The sequence below is a fragment of the Mercenaria mercenaria genome, chromosome 12, assembly GCF_021730395.1.
Source record: "Mercenaria mercenaria strain notata chromosome 12, MADL_Memer_1, whole genome shotgun sequence".
In the NCBI taxonomy this organism is placed as follows: Eukaryota; Metazoa; Mollusca; class Bivalvia; order Venerida; family Veneridae; genus Mercenaria; species Mercenaria mercenaria.
Window position 1 is genome coordinate 76,824,673 of NC_069372.1, and position 15,521 is coordinate 76,840,193.

The following is a 15,521-nucleotide window of genomic DNA, read 5'->3' on the forward strand; positions in this document are numbered from 1 at the left end:
GGTGAGAAAGAAACTGTCGACCATTATCCGCTACATTGTTGAAAATACCTATATCTTCGAATTGATATGTTTTCCAATGGTGATGACATCTATCACATGGTGATGACATCTATATTTCCCTATTCACTGACCTACAACGATTTATCATCTCATCTAAAAGATTCAATGCATAGCTTCGACAACCCACACCTCCCCTCTCTCACCCACAAATGACGACGAGAGACAATAGCATAAACAAGCTCGTTAATTCTTTCACTCCTCATTCCAAAAAGAAACCCGGTATTATACATGTATTTTTACATTCATATTCCGATTGATACAACTCAATACACATACTTAAACAGCCTATTCTTCACTCAACCTCTGTTTTTTTTATAAAGCTGAATTAATGTAAGTTTTAAGTAGCTTGTGAGAGGGAGAGAGAGGGAGAGAGAGAGAGAGAGAGAGAGAGAGAGAGAGAGAGGGGGGGGGGAGAGATAGTGTGTGTGAGAGAGAGAGAGAGAGAGAGAGAGAGCAATTAGATTTCCTGATAAGAATTTTAAGCAATGTCTATTGTCAATCAGAGGAGGAACGTTTTATATGGTTATCCAAAGATCTTCATGGAAAGTATGGGTACCCCAACCCAACTTCGAGATCTCTTGAACACCAGTGGAGTATCACGACAAGCATTACTCTTTTAGACTATAACCATTTAGGTTTTAAAATTTTACTTTTCTTACTGTTACCATCATCATGCTAAATTTATTAGTAACGTTTTGGTTACAGTTTCCGATTCTTATGCTGAAGTGAATCATAACCTGGATGAAATGCCGTGTCTTGTGATTGTTCGTATGAAAATGTACCATGGTGATAGTACGATTATGGCTGATGGCGTTGGTAAGTCAAATAATAAATTTCGTACAGATTTTGGTTTCGAAAATAAGTATTCTGAAAGCAATATGTATGTCACCTGTGATGGCAACCAAGCCTACCCCCTAAAAGCAAACAGTATGTTTGTCTGTGAACCAAAAGCGATTTTGGTTGATTGACGTGTACTATACTGCAAGTAATACTTGTAGCAGAAGACAATCAAATTACTTCTACCACTTCTATTTGTCATTTTATTGATCTAGATTTCCCATAACTTATCTGTAAATCTTTAATACTGTAAGATTTCTTTTATTACTTTTTGTCTTTTCATACGAAAGACCTTGTAACAATGTTCACTGTATCATATTTCCTTAGCTTAGTCTTGATTTAAAACCTTTTCATATACACAAAATGTATACTATACTATAACAAAAATGTAGAAATGGTCCCGACATTTCATTCAGTTTAAATTTTTAAACACTTTTTTGAAGTATAAACATGATCATTTAAATTATGAAGCTGTGTGTTGTTACAGAAATATAACCAACATTTTCCTACTATCAAGTTTTCATCTTTTTTCCGGCATATAAATATTGTTTTAATATTTAGTTTTTTTTTTAATTTAATTATTGTTGTATACCACCACCAAGTTCAGTTTTGGAGGCTATATTGGAATCACTTTGTCCACCTTGAATCACATAACGTCCTTCCCCTCGTCTCGAATTTACTTTGAATATACATGAAGCAGGCAGGTATCATTCTCATGCCGAAAACATGTAGTAAGGCTCACATGACAAGTTCACCTACCAGGTCCCATAACTCCAACTTTCGAATACTAATTTTGCTCTAGGAAAAATAGCCAGAAAAGAAACATTTTTTCAATATTTCGGCTAGAAGCAGATAGGCACATAAAAACTGAAATAACAAAACAAATATCCTATACTTACACTTCTAGTACTAAACTTTCTCCCTTTATAACCTTAGAAAATGTCCCGAAATTGTTGTTGATATGTCTGAGAGGCACGCACGTACTGGGTTTAAACTTCACAGTAACTATGTCTGAAAGGCATGCAGGCACTGGTTTTAAACTTCACATAAAATATGTCTGAAAGGCATGCACGCACTGGGTTGAAATTTCACATAAACTATTCCTGAAAGGCATGCACACACTAGGTTGAAACTTCAGATAGAATACTTCTAAAAGGCATGCACGCCCTGGGTTCAAACTTCATATAAACTATTTCTGAAAGGCATGCACGTACTGGGTTGAAACTTCACATAAAATATCTCCGAAAGGCATGCACATACTGTGTTGAAACTTTACATAAATTATTTCTGAAAGGCATGCACGCACTGGATTTCAATTCACATAAAATATAACTTTAAGGCATGCACGTACCGCGTTGAAACTTCACATAAACTGTGTCTGAAAGACATACATGTACTGGGTTGAAATTCACATAAAATATAACTGTAAGGCATGCACGTACCGCGTTGAAACTTCGCGTTGAAACTTCAAATAAAATATGTCTATAAGGCATGCATGCATTTGGTTGAAACTTCACATAGACTTCCAGTTCCATAACTCTGACTTGTTATATGACATGGAACTATTTGGGCACGAGGGGTGTTTAACAGTTCATTCTAGAACAATCAGCCAAACCGAGTCTACTGTTATTCTGCTTGGTTGCGTTATATGCTCTTCTTACATTTTATGAGGGCACCGCTTTCAGTTGAGGTATAAACCAGCTTTAGTTGCGTTCAGATGTTTTGTTCAGCATTTTGATCATAAACATACTTTAATTGGTATTCATTACATTGTGCGCCCGGTTTGGAACAAAAGACTATGTCGCATGAGTCAGTCCGTCTGTCATATATTTTGTCCGGATTATAACTCGGTAATCATTCAAGGGATTGACTGTAAACTTGGCATAAAGGTAGTTCGCGATGAGAATATACGCAAAGCACATGGTCAAGGTCGACAGGTTACAGGTAAAAGTCAAAAATGGAGCTTAAAGGTCAAATTTTTCTTTCACAATTCGTCCTTACATATAAGTAGGTGGCAATGAGATGATGTGCATAGCGCATGGACTTGGTCCGTAGGTCAAAGGTTAAGGTCACAAACTAAGTTCCTTTCCAATTTATTTTGTGTTCAGAGTACGACAAAACTATTCAAATTAGTTATTGTATACCCGGCACCCCACAAAAAAGAATAGAAAGTCCATTTTATGTTTTTGAGCTTTAATATTCAAGCGCATGAACCAGGTTGGTAGATAAAATGTTTAGGTTAAAGCAAGGACAAATTCGTCCTCTTATTTTGTATCCATAGCATAACGTAATGACCATTCAATATGTATTGACATCTAACAGAGACAGCAGGTGCAGAGCGCATGAGCTTGGTTGGTAGGTTAAGGATCAAGGTCACAGATGGAGTTCAAATGTCCTTTGCATTTTGTTTCCGGACTATTCAAGATATCGAAAACAATTGACTTTTTATACTTATTTCAACGTATTGTAGATCCAGTTATTTCAAACTTTTGAGAAAACAATTTTCTCATATGAATCATCTGTAATTTATTTACAAGACATAGTCTGGATTTTTATGGCAGATAGGTGTTCAAATTAGTCAACAAGGTCATCGGTTCGATGAAATACAAGTGTCTGTTTTGACGGTTTGGCAAATAGTTTATTGTCCTTGATAAGCTATAATTCTTATATGACTATATTTTGTACAGGCTCCAGTATGCAGGTATTTGCCGATGTACCGGACAGAACGAATGCCTATCTTGTGTATGGTTATAGCAATACCACATTCAGACTGTGGGTGGACTCCTCAATTTATGGAGGTATGACTACTTTATTATCTGGCGTACCATAAACTTTGCTTTTACTTTACTGCATGAAATGTTCTGATCAATTTAAGATATTTTTCTGACCTCTAGAAGTTATGAACCGTTAATACTTTTGCTTATGTAAACATAAATTAACAAGTTAATGTGTTCTAGCAGTAGTATGCAGTATGATAAATATAGTATACATTTGAAACATGTATAGCTAAACACACTATAAATGTGTGAAACTGTATTCTACTACTAATACAAATAGAACAACAAACTTTTACTGCATATCATTTAATGTCGAATGTAGCTTTAGTTAGTTCAGCTTAAACTAATTTATTTTAGCTCGACTGTGATGAAACTTTAAAGCTTATTTGAACCACTTACGAGTCCGTGTCCGGAAAAACTGGTACTGGTCTCATCTGGGAAAAAATCAAAGTCGTAATCCTATAATGGCAATCAAAACCAAGACCCGCTTGACATACATATTTGATTCATGACATACATAATTGATTTATGTATAATTAAATACATTTGAAGAAAAATATTTCAGTGAAAAGTAATGCATATCTTTTAGGCATTGTAACTGAAAATACAAACTTCAAGTAGGAGCTATCTATATTAAATGTATGTGTAGTTAACTGCATCAAAATATAAGGACTGAAAAAATTATTAAAATATCATTTTCTGAAAAAGAGTTATTTGAGCTGAAAAAAATGATCCTGGATGAAATATTTGGAAAAAATGGAGACAACTCCGCAAAGACTGTATGATAGGCTTAGGTGACTATTGACCTAGAACCTCATGCAAACTATGCACTTTTTACCTCTAATCATGAAAAAAGCATGCATACTTGCCACATGAATTAGCAACCTGAATACAAACTATGTAAAGATCAAATAATTGATTGCCCTGGGGTAAGTAGGACACTTTTGTGGTGAAATTTGTCAACAAACAGACAATTTTTTTTCAAAAAGTCAAAACCCACAGAATTTCACAAGGTGAAATATGTTGAAAAGGCTATTGCTGGAAAGAGAACTATCTCAACTACCCATACATATGCGTCAAAGTATGGGAAAATATCTAGAGATATGAGAAATTCAAAGAAATCAATTCCAAGACTGTTGTTGATGCATAACTATGTAATCATACATGGCATTTATCATAGATAGGTTACTTTTCCTTTGCACTGATATAACATGGGCAGGATTAGGATTAAGAAACGGTGTTCACTCAACAATTTCATTATATAAACGGATTGTTTCCCTTGTGTAAAGAAGGCTTAGGGTAAGTCTCTATATCTTTAATAAAACACGCATATATAGAAAACCTGTAAAGACTACATGTATATATGCAATATAATAGAAAGCAAATATCATTCTTACGTAGATACGACAAGTCGGCCTTGTTTAAATTTTTTTCTACTTCGAGTTTTTTCAACCCCAGTCCATATAGAGATCAAAGAGATATAAAACATTTTCTTTCCGGTCTGGTGATAGTGGTGTAAACAATGGTTTAGGTTATTCAATGGTAAAATAAAAAATATATACTACTGCACGATGGCATTGTGGTCATTTTTGTACTAGTTTTTTTCTACATATTTTGTGAGTATATACGTATTTTTTGATTTCGGGAAGCCAGTGCATGTGAGAGTGTTATCTTAAAAGAAAAGTCTGTATTGCAAAGTCACTTGCGGTTACTGGCCATTACAGTGTCATAATAAAACGTCTTCTTTGAGTTACATCTGGTCATGAAAATAAAGACTGTAAATTAAAATATAACAACACGTAGTAGGTAATGAAGCCATGAAAGTTCCTCCTATTTTTCAGCAATTTTTGACGGCAGAAAACATACATGGTTTGATATGGTTATATCCGAGGGCGAGGCCGAGATCTACGCATGGAAATGTTCAACTGTAACACCCCAATACAATAAGCGTGTTGTAACAAAATATACTATGGACGAAATCCCGTCATGGTTGAACGTTGTCGTTGAATATGATCTCGAACCATCATTTATTCGTGTTTCGGTAACTATAACTTTTATATTTTTATCAAATCTGTAACAAAGGGCGTATCTTGACAGAAGTATAATTGCGGCACCTTTCCTTTTGAGATGTGATGATGTATCCCATCTCAGAAATGTTGTATTTGATCGTTATAGATGCATCCTATGGACATTTTGAATTGTTTTTGGCACATTTTAAAGTGCCTGTAATAAGTTACGCTACTGATTGCTGAAAGGTTGCATTACCATTATGCTCCTAAAATGACTAAAATTAGTAGTATTTGTGAAAGTGACATGCAAATAAGGTTTCTTTTATGGAAACGCCGGAGTTGTTTTATGTTAGATGAATTCGGTTATCTTCTTTAGTTAGAGACGTTTCTTCTCAAAATCTTTTCATGTCTTGTTAACTACTGTGTTATCATGATTACTTGCAATGCTGTCCTGTCTAACGTACATGTTATTTGTCAACGAGATGTGCCATCTTGACAAAAATCTATCCTATTTTCTCAAAGCAACATGATAACATGTTCAGTGAACAAACTATCTTGTTAAAAGTGACGCAACACTGTGTCAAACGTTCATGCTATTTTCTCAAAGCAACATGATATCATGTCCAGTGAACATACTACTAAGTATCTTGTTAGGAGTGGCGTGCCATCGTGTTAAACGTCCATCCTATCTTATCAAAGTAACGTACTATTTGAAAATGATAACATGTTCCTTTGAGAAAATAGGATGGTCGTTTAAATGTCAAATAAAGCACTATGACAAAATGGTACATACATAATGGCATTGCAAGTCAACACGATTTACAAGACATTACATGATCCTTTGAAGAAACGACTCAAAATAAAGAAGATACCTTGTATTCATCTTACATAAGACAACTCTAGCATTCCATATTCAATAGAATATAAGAAGTATGTTTTCCTGATATAAAATTATATAAGATGATTTTGGAAAAATTGTTGAGAAGACACATGAAGCCTATATATGCGTTCATATTGTGAAACTATTCTGAGACTTAACTGTCTTTGATACAAAGATAATGAAATATCGATTTTTCAAGTTTCATAGATGCAGCATTAATACAATTATTCTTGGTTTCTACATGCACGTTGAAATACTTCTTTGACTTACACTAATCTGGAAAATATTTGTTATTCAATGAACGTTAAACTCAAAAGACACCATATTTTGCTCATCCTGGTTTTTACATCTTATTGCAGGTTCTAGCGGAAGAGCCAGGTGGCGCCAATGAGGGTTTTCGGTTTCCTGGAGCATTTCATCTCGGGTATCCTGCACCATTGGAAGTAGGGAACTCCTTAAAACATACGACCGTCGGTGGCCTTTCATATACCTATGAAACAAAGTCCAAGTTTAATTTTTTCCGATCGAAATATTTCGGCAATAAATCAATAATATTTATCGCCACATCATTTGGAGATGGAACAAATTCTGAAATGTCTAACAGCGAATCAGTGTACATACAAAGCTTTATATACCAAGGTATGAAAATATGATTATGCAAAGAGCTATAAAAATAGCATTTTAGACTTTTTTGGATTAAGACAAAGCCTCTGAGCAAGCCTCGTACAGTATAAATTTTAGCTAAAACTTTGGTTTGTGAAGTAATGTAATCATTATTTTCGTAGCACTTTTGCGGTTTTAGGAGATGAATGATTTTAGTTAATTAAATTACTTCCCCGTATTGGCGCTTCCACTTCTGGACTTCGTTGCGTCCAGCTGAAACGTTGGATACAAGAGATCACGAATAGATTTACTACTTCTATGCAAAAATTGTAATAAAATATCGCCTATATGTGTTAAAGAATCACTGACAGTAAGAAATTCACAGTAAAACAATGTTTACTTATTTTTTGCAGAAAATGGTGGTTGTCCGACACCAGTCATTCCCAACGGGTTTGCCAACATGTCAATCAAAGAAACGGCAACCGTTGCGAAGGCAAGAGTACATTGCAATGAGGGATTTGTTATGCAATCAAAAGAAGATTCTTACATTCATGACCATGAACGTTTTACAATAACATGTCATACATTTGGATACTGGGAAAATATTCCCAAATGTATACCAAAAGGTAAATCAAATTTTACACAGACTCTTCATACTAGTATAAGGCAGAAGATCAATTTATGCCGTGTATTCAAACGCACCTGTACAGTTCAATGAAAGAAGACGATTTTTGTCAATTTTTGAGAATGTCTCATCAGATAAAAGAGTAAATTATCGAAACACTTCCTATTGAAAGGGGAACTTTTTAAGACAAAGCACGCATATTTTAATTGATTTTTTCGATTTTGGTTTTGAAAAATCAACAAATAAACTATCACATGACAGTTCCGAGTTGTGGCTACTCATGAACAAGTTGACAAGCTCTTTTTTAACATGCCAATCCTTATACTTTATAAAAAGTGGTTTGATGATTATTGTTTTATAACGCCTATTTTATCAGGAATAATCGCAAGTAAGAAACCATGATAGGTATATTAATGTATCTCTTCTTTTCGCAGCGTTTCGCATACTGTTGTCATATACATGTATGCTGTAAATGAATAGGTTTAGTTTAGATGCGCCTTATAACCAATATAACTGATGACTGTTGATAAAAAATTTGAAATGGAAGTTTGATATTCTCCACAAAATAAAATATTGACAGTCGAACACAGTTCATGTAATATTTGAAAAAATATATATTTCCAAAACGCACGCTTACCTTTGTATAAAGTATTTCCTACTGCTTCTGGCCATTTCAGTGGTTTTTGTCTAAGAGGTTCAAATGTTCAAAATGTAAAATTCACATAAAGGTTAAATACATTTTAAGCACTAGTTGCAGTAAAATGTACCATGAGGTTTATTCCCCCCAATATTGTGAAGGAGCCCTAGCCTTTTTTTTAAGAAACAAAAAGCGAAAAAAAAAAAGAAAGAAAAAAAAAGAGAAAAAAAACCCTAGATTTTGCTGATAATTGTGACGTTTTGATATTGTTTCCAAACAATTTTTGAAAAAAAAAAAAAACAAAAACAAAAAAGAACAAAAAAAAAACGTGATATTGACTGTGCAATTTACTACGGCACTGATAATGTTTCATTTGCATGAAGATATAACTAAGGAGGATAAAAGCCGGCATGTGGAATCAGGAACGTTATTTTCTCGATTCCAAAGTAGACATTTTTTATAATTTGAAATAGACGTTTTGTAATTGTGAGTCAGCCGAATATCGGCTATTGTTTTATAGTGAACTATATGGGACCATTTCATTGCTTTTTGTTGTTGCCACACGTTCGTTGATATCTCTTGATTGAAATATTTTCTCTTCTCTTTACCATTTTGTAGAGAAGGAAGTTGGGAATGAGTGTAATCCGGCTGTTGATAAATGCCGGGATATTCACGCTTCTTGTACTCTTATTCCGGAGGGTAACGTATACAAATGCGCTTGCAATGATGGATACAGGCATAGGGATAGATTTTGTAAAGGTAGGGAAAAAAATCTTGATTATGATATAATTATGTTGTAGGCTGTTTCATCGACACAAACGTAATCGCGGTATATCCTTTAAGAGTTGAAATCACTCTATCCCTTTTCATGCCGCTCATACATTTGTTGAAACATTAAGATAATACGTTTTTTTCTGCATTGAAGGTAATTTTATGCTGTTTACCAGCATTAGAACGAAGGTAACTTTTCGGAAATTGCACTTTTTGCAGCAATATTCAGACGTGGTTAGCCTGAATAAGACTAAGACTACACTGGATATTATTTGCTTTTTCAGAATTGCATTTAGTTAGAGATATGAATCAATTTTAGTGACAGCTCTAGTTACAAGAGCAATATATATATATATATCTAGGTATATGTGAAAATGCATTCAGTCTAAATTTCAATTGATTTCTTATGAAATTTAATCATGTTTTGCTATTTCTACTCATTATACGAATATTCCACAGCTCAAGGAAAATATTTGCAAAAAGCAGATTATGACAGTGATTGGATATCACTGTTTAGGAATGGACATGAGTGGTACCTCGAACTGGAACATGGTCTAGACAAAGCACCAGTATTAGTTGATGTCCAGGTGGATGTTGATGGCTATGTATTCCATGCAATAGGTAAACTATTAATATCTATAAACTCATGTATTTTATTTAGTCTTGCTTGAAAACTTGAAGAATGGAAGTGTGCCCACTAAGACGACATTTTATATAATCGTAATTTTTTCTTTTAATTTTTTTATAAACAAGGTTAATTTTGTGGTTTCCTTATTATTAAAATACTGGTTTCCAATATGATCATGGTACATTGTATTTCTATCCTTTTTACGGATTTTACAAAAGCCATGATTTCTAAAGGATTTTTAATGTAAAATTTTCGGACTAACTTTCCTGTATTAAATGAAACTTTAAAAATACATAATCAATACCAATAAAATCTATCAGAAGATCCTTTGAAAGCTTAATAGCAAGGCTAGGTATTAAATGGTTGTGTGATGAATGATTTATGACCCCTTGACCTAAGTCGTGTAAATTTTCACGTTATTTATTTCAATCTCTTTACAAACTTGAATGAAACTTCATGTGTGTAAGAGCTTATCTGTGCATATTTACAGTCTTTTTTGAGTAAATCATTTTAGAGTTACAGGTCCTTGAAAATTAAAAAGGTAATGGCTTTCCCAGTTTCTTCTCACTTCTTATAATGTTTCAGTTCTAATCATTATTTGCAATATAAAAGTTTTCTGTTGTCCGACTGTTACAAAATCCTGTCTGTAGTTTCCATTTAAAGCTGTAGAATGGATTTTATTCATATTTGGAATATACTTGTTTATTTATAAATTTTCAGGACTAATACCCAGAAACGTTATACCTTTTTATGCCCTACTTCGAGGAGGGAGGGGTACATTGTTTTGCAGATGTCGATGGGTCGGTATATAGACAAATTGGTTTCCGGATGATAACTTAAGAACGCTTGGGCCGAGGATCACGAAAGTTGATAGGATGGTTGGTCATAACCAGCAGATGACCCCTATTGATTTTGAGTCAGTAAGTCAAAGGTCAAGGTCACATTAACCCGGAACAATTAAACGGTCTCCGGATGATAACTCAAGAACAATTGGGTCTAGACTCATAAAAGTTGACAGGGTAGTTGAACACGACAAGCAGATAACCCCTATTGATTATGAGATCAGTAGGTTAAAAGTCAAGGTCACAATGACCTAGAAACTGCTCACGGTTTCCGGATGATAACTCAAGAATGATTTGGCCTAGGATCATGGATATTGATAGAGAGGTTGGTCAGGACTAGCAGATGAACAGTAAAAGTTTTGTGAACAGTGACCAAATAATTCTTGTTCCTTATGCAATTACTGAATGCACCAAGGTAGGCATTATGTATTCTACGAGCTCTATGTTAGTTTGTCTATTTCTCAAAACATCACATATTTATTCTTAAGCAATGCCTAGTTGTGGGCATTGTTATAGAAGTCATGAAAAATGCACCGTCCCAGATGTCAATATATAAGTAAAACTAGTTGATAAGTGAGATCGCAATCTAAAGACGTTACTTGTTGTAACACCCATGAGACCAAAAACAATCGAGCAGTCCTGACAGCTGTTTGACCTAGAAAAGTATTAGAAAAGCTTTATCCATGGTTACTTTCCCGTCGATATTTGTACGGTTTCTGAATCCATGGTTGTTACTATTCGAGTCAAGCGAAGCTCGTCCAGCTCCAGCGTTACTGTTTAGCATTTTTAGCTCGACTATACGAAGAGTATGATTAGCTATCTAAGTCCGTTCCGTGTGCACATCCTGGTTTAAGTTTTGATTAATTGTCACCCTGTGTCTCTTATTACTTGATAAATTTGTTTATGTCTTGGAATACTTATTTCCAAGCATCCACCGCATCATATGTAACAAAGGTCAGTACTCTTGCTTAGTATTATATAAATTATCCCCTTTTTACTTAGTGTTATAGAGTAAAGTTTTTTTTTGCACTTTCACTAACTTTGTTATGAATAGAAGGATTGGAGTCAAACTTTAAACATTTGTTCCACATCGTCACTGACATCATATGGACTATTTGTCCGAACCATAACATTATTTTTTTTATGAATAATGCCCCCATTTGCTTAGATGTTTACTTATTTTTGAAGTGTTTTCATTCCGTTTCAGAAGGGATTTGATTCAAACTTGAAATAATTGTTAAGGACCATAACTTTTGCACCAATATTTAATGAATGTTTCCCCTTTTATCACGAAATTTCTGGTCAAATTGTTTATACACTATCCCTGTTTCTCTGTTATAGCTAAATGGATTTGATACAAACTTTGAATAGTTGTTCCACATCATCACCCAAGTCATATGACACAAGAGTCATCACTTCTGCACCAATATTTTCTAAATGATGTCCATTTTTAATTTGATTTTTATGCTTTGCAACACTTTTATGATGTTTATAAATGGATTTTAAACAAATTGATTCAAACTTAAAAAGGTTGTTCCACATCATCATCACATCATGTGACACACAAGCTTTTTAACTTTGACACCAATATTTTATGAAGATGTAAAAGTTGTAATCTTTTCTTCTGTATCTCAGTTAATAGCTTCTTTTCAAACTTAATATTGTTGTTTCACGTAATTAGCCTGGCAGCCAAATGATATGACATATGAAGTGCATTACTCTCACAGAAGTATTCTATGAATTACATCCCTTTTATAATTATTTAATGCTTTCAAAATACACTTTCACACTCTATTAATACTAAATACAATGGACTCAGATTTAAACTATTGTCTCATATAGTAATACACATTTGAGTTATTAAACACTCGTGTATTAGCTTGAGCCTCCTCGGATGTGCCCTTTTTTTACTACCCAGCACTGAAATGGTCGTTCGTACTGTCTCCTGTGAAAGCTCTTGTTTCAAAAGTTTCGAAGTATTTTGTTGAGCTTTTCCGATGTTTCTTTGATCCTGAATTAATCAAGTTTCTTCCAGGTTTCCCACCGAACCAAGATGAAAGAAGCTGGGGCAGTAGCGCAGTAGTGTATATCTATGATGAAAGATATATTAACGTATCTACATTTCTACCTAGGGATAACTTGGACGATAATAATCTCATTTCAAGAAGTAAGTTTGATAAGGTTTATTATATCTTTATCTTGATCTGCAGTAGTGTACATGGCTACAGTGAGTATGATAGGTTTATCATATGCAGAGGTGTACACTGATCCGGAATAATAGAGTTATTATATCTGTACCTTGATATGAAGTGGTGTACACGGCTCCGGAATAATAGAGGTATTATATCAGTACCTTGATCTGCAGTGGTGTATACGGCTCAGGCGGGTATAATAGGGTTATCATATTAGTACCTTGGTCTTCAGTGAAGTACACGGCTCCGATTAATGTGATAGGGTTATTATATCAGTAACTTGGTCTGCAGTCGTGTACACGGCTCAGGGAAGTATGATAAATTTATAATACCTAAACCTTGATCTGCAGCGGTACACACGGCTCAGATGAATATGAAAGGGTTATTATATGTGTACCTTAATCTATAGGGGTGTTCACGGCTCCAGTGAGTATGATAGGGATATTATATCAGTATCTTGATCTGCAGTGGTGTACACGGCTCAAGTCAGAATGATAGTGTTATTATATAATAAACCTTAATCTGCAGTGGTGTACACGGCTCCGGTTAGTACGATAGAGTTATTTTTTCAGTATCTTGATATTCAGTGGTGTACACGGCTCAGGTGAATATGACAGTGTTATTATATCAGTAGCTTGATCTGCGGTGGTGTACACCTCTCCGTTGAGTATGATAGGGTTATAACATGAGCACCTTAATTTGCAGTGGTGTACACTGCTCAGGTGTGTATGATAGAGTAATCATATCAGTACCTTGATCTGCAGTGGTTTACACGGCTCAGGTGAGTATGATTGGGTTATTATATCAGAACCTTTATCTGCAGTTGTGTTCACGGCTCAGGTGAGTATGATAGAGTTATTATATCTGTACCTTCATCTGCATTGGTGTACACTGCTCTGGTGAGTATAATAAGGTTATTATATAAGTACCTTGATCTGCAGTGGTGTACACGGCTCAGGTGAATATGATAGATTTATTATATAAGTACTTTGATCTGCAGTGGTATACACGGCTCCGGTGAGTATGATAGGGTTATTATATAAGTACCTTGATCTGCAGTGATGTACACGGCTCAGGTGAGTATGATAGGGTTATTATATCTGTACCTTGATCTGCAGTGGAGTACACGGCTCAGGTGAGTATGATATGGTTATTATATAAGTACCTTGATCTGCAGTGGTATACACGGCTCAGGTGCGTATGATAGAATTATTATATCAGTACCTTGATCTGCAGTAGTGTACACGGCTCAGGTGCGTATAATAGGGCTATTATATAAGTACCATGATCCGCAGTGGTGTACACGGCTCAGGTGCGTATGATAGGGTTAATATATGAGTACCTTGGTCTGCAGTGGTGTACACGGCTCAGGTGAATATGATAGAGTTATTATATCATTACCTTGATCTGCAGTGGTGTGCACGGCTCCAGTGAGTATGATAGGGTTATTATATAAGTACCTTGATCTGCAGTGGTGCACACGGCTCAGGTGCGTATGATAGAGTTTTTATATAAGTACCTTGATCTGCAGTGGTGTACACGGCTCAGTTGAGTATGATAGGGTTATTATATCTGTACCTTGATCTGATGTGGTGTACACGGCTCAGGTGAGTATGATAGAGTTATTATATCTGTACCTTGATCTGCAGAGGTGTACACGGCTCAAGTGAGTATGATAGAGTTATTATATCAGTACGTTGATCTTCCGTGGTGTACACGGCTCAGGTGAGTATGATAGGGTTATTATATCTGTACCTTGATCTGCAGTGGTGTAGACGGCTCAGGTGAGTATGATAGGGTTATTATATCAGTACCTTAATCTGCAGTGGTGAACACGGCTCTGGTGAGTATGATAGGGTTATTATATCTGTACCTTGATCTGCAGTGGTGTTCACGGCTCAGGTGCGTATGATAGGGTTATTATATCAGTACCTTGATCTGCAGTGGTGTACACGGCTCAGGTGAGTATGATAGGGTTATTATATCTGTGCCTTGATCTGCAGTGGTGTACACGGCTCAGGTGCGTATGATAGGGTTATTATATCAGTACCTTGATCTGCAGTGGTGTACACGGCTCAGGTGAGTATGATAGGGTTATTATATCTGTACCTTGATCTGCAGTGGTGTTCACTGCTCAGGTGCGTATGATAGGGTTATTATATCAGAACCTTGATCTGCAGTGGTGTACACGGCTCAGGTGAGTATGATAGGGTTATTATATCAGAACCTTGATCTGCAGCGGTGTACACGGCTCAGGTGAGTATGATAAGGTTATTATATCTGTACCTTGATCTGGAGTGGTGTACACGGCTCAGGTGAGTATGATAGGGTTATTATATCAGTACCTTGATCTACAGTGGTGTACACGGCTCAGGTGAGTATGATAGGGTTATTTTATCTGTACCCTCATCTGCAGTGTTGTGCACGGCTCCGGTGAGTAAGATAGAGTTACTTTATCAGTACCTTTATCTGCAGTGATGTACACGGCTCAGGTGAGTATGATAGGGTTATTATATCAGTACCTTGATCTGCAGCGGTATACACGGCTTAGGTGAGTATGATAGGGTTATAATAGCAGTACCTTGATCTGCAGCGAAGTACACGGCTCAGGTGAGTATGATAGCTTTATTATATCAGTACCTTGATCTGCAGTGGTGTAC

General features: G+C 35.4%; 1 protein-coding gene across 3 annotated transcripts in view; it reads left to right on the top strand.

Moving 5' to 3' along the window:
* LOC123534398 (uncharacterized) overlaps window positions 1-15,521 on the top strand; it is a 39,570-nt gene that overhangs the window by 8,295 nt on the left and 15,754 nt on the right. For all 3 annotated transcript variants that reach the window (XM_053520366.1, XM_053520364.1, XM_053520365.1), the window contains exons 6-13: window positions 766-876; window positions 3,585-3,695; window positions 5,516-5,715; window positions 6,923-7,202; window positions 7,580-7,792; window positions 9,047-9,187; window positions 9,659-9,820; window positions 12,705-12,836. In XM_053520366.1, coding sequence (XP_053376341.1) covers window positions 766-876; window positions 3,585-3,695; window positions 5,516-5,715; window positions 6,923-7,202; window positions 7,580-7,792; window positions 9,047-9,187; window positions 9,659-9,820; window positions 12,705-12,836 — 1,350 coding nt within the window. The remainder of the gene's footprint in view (window positions 1-765; window positions 877-3,584; window positions 3,696-5,515; window positions 5,716-6,922; window positions 7,203-7,579; window positions 7,793-9,046; window positions 9,188-9,658; window positions 9,821-12,704; window positions 12,837-15,521) is intronic.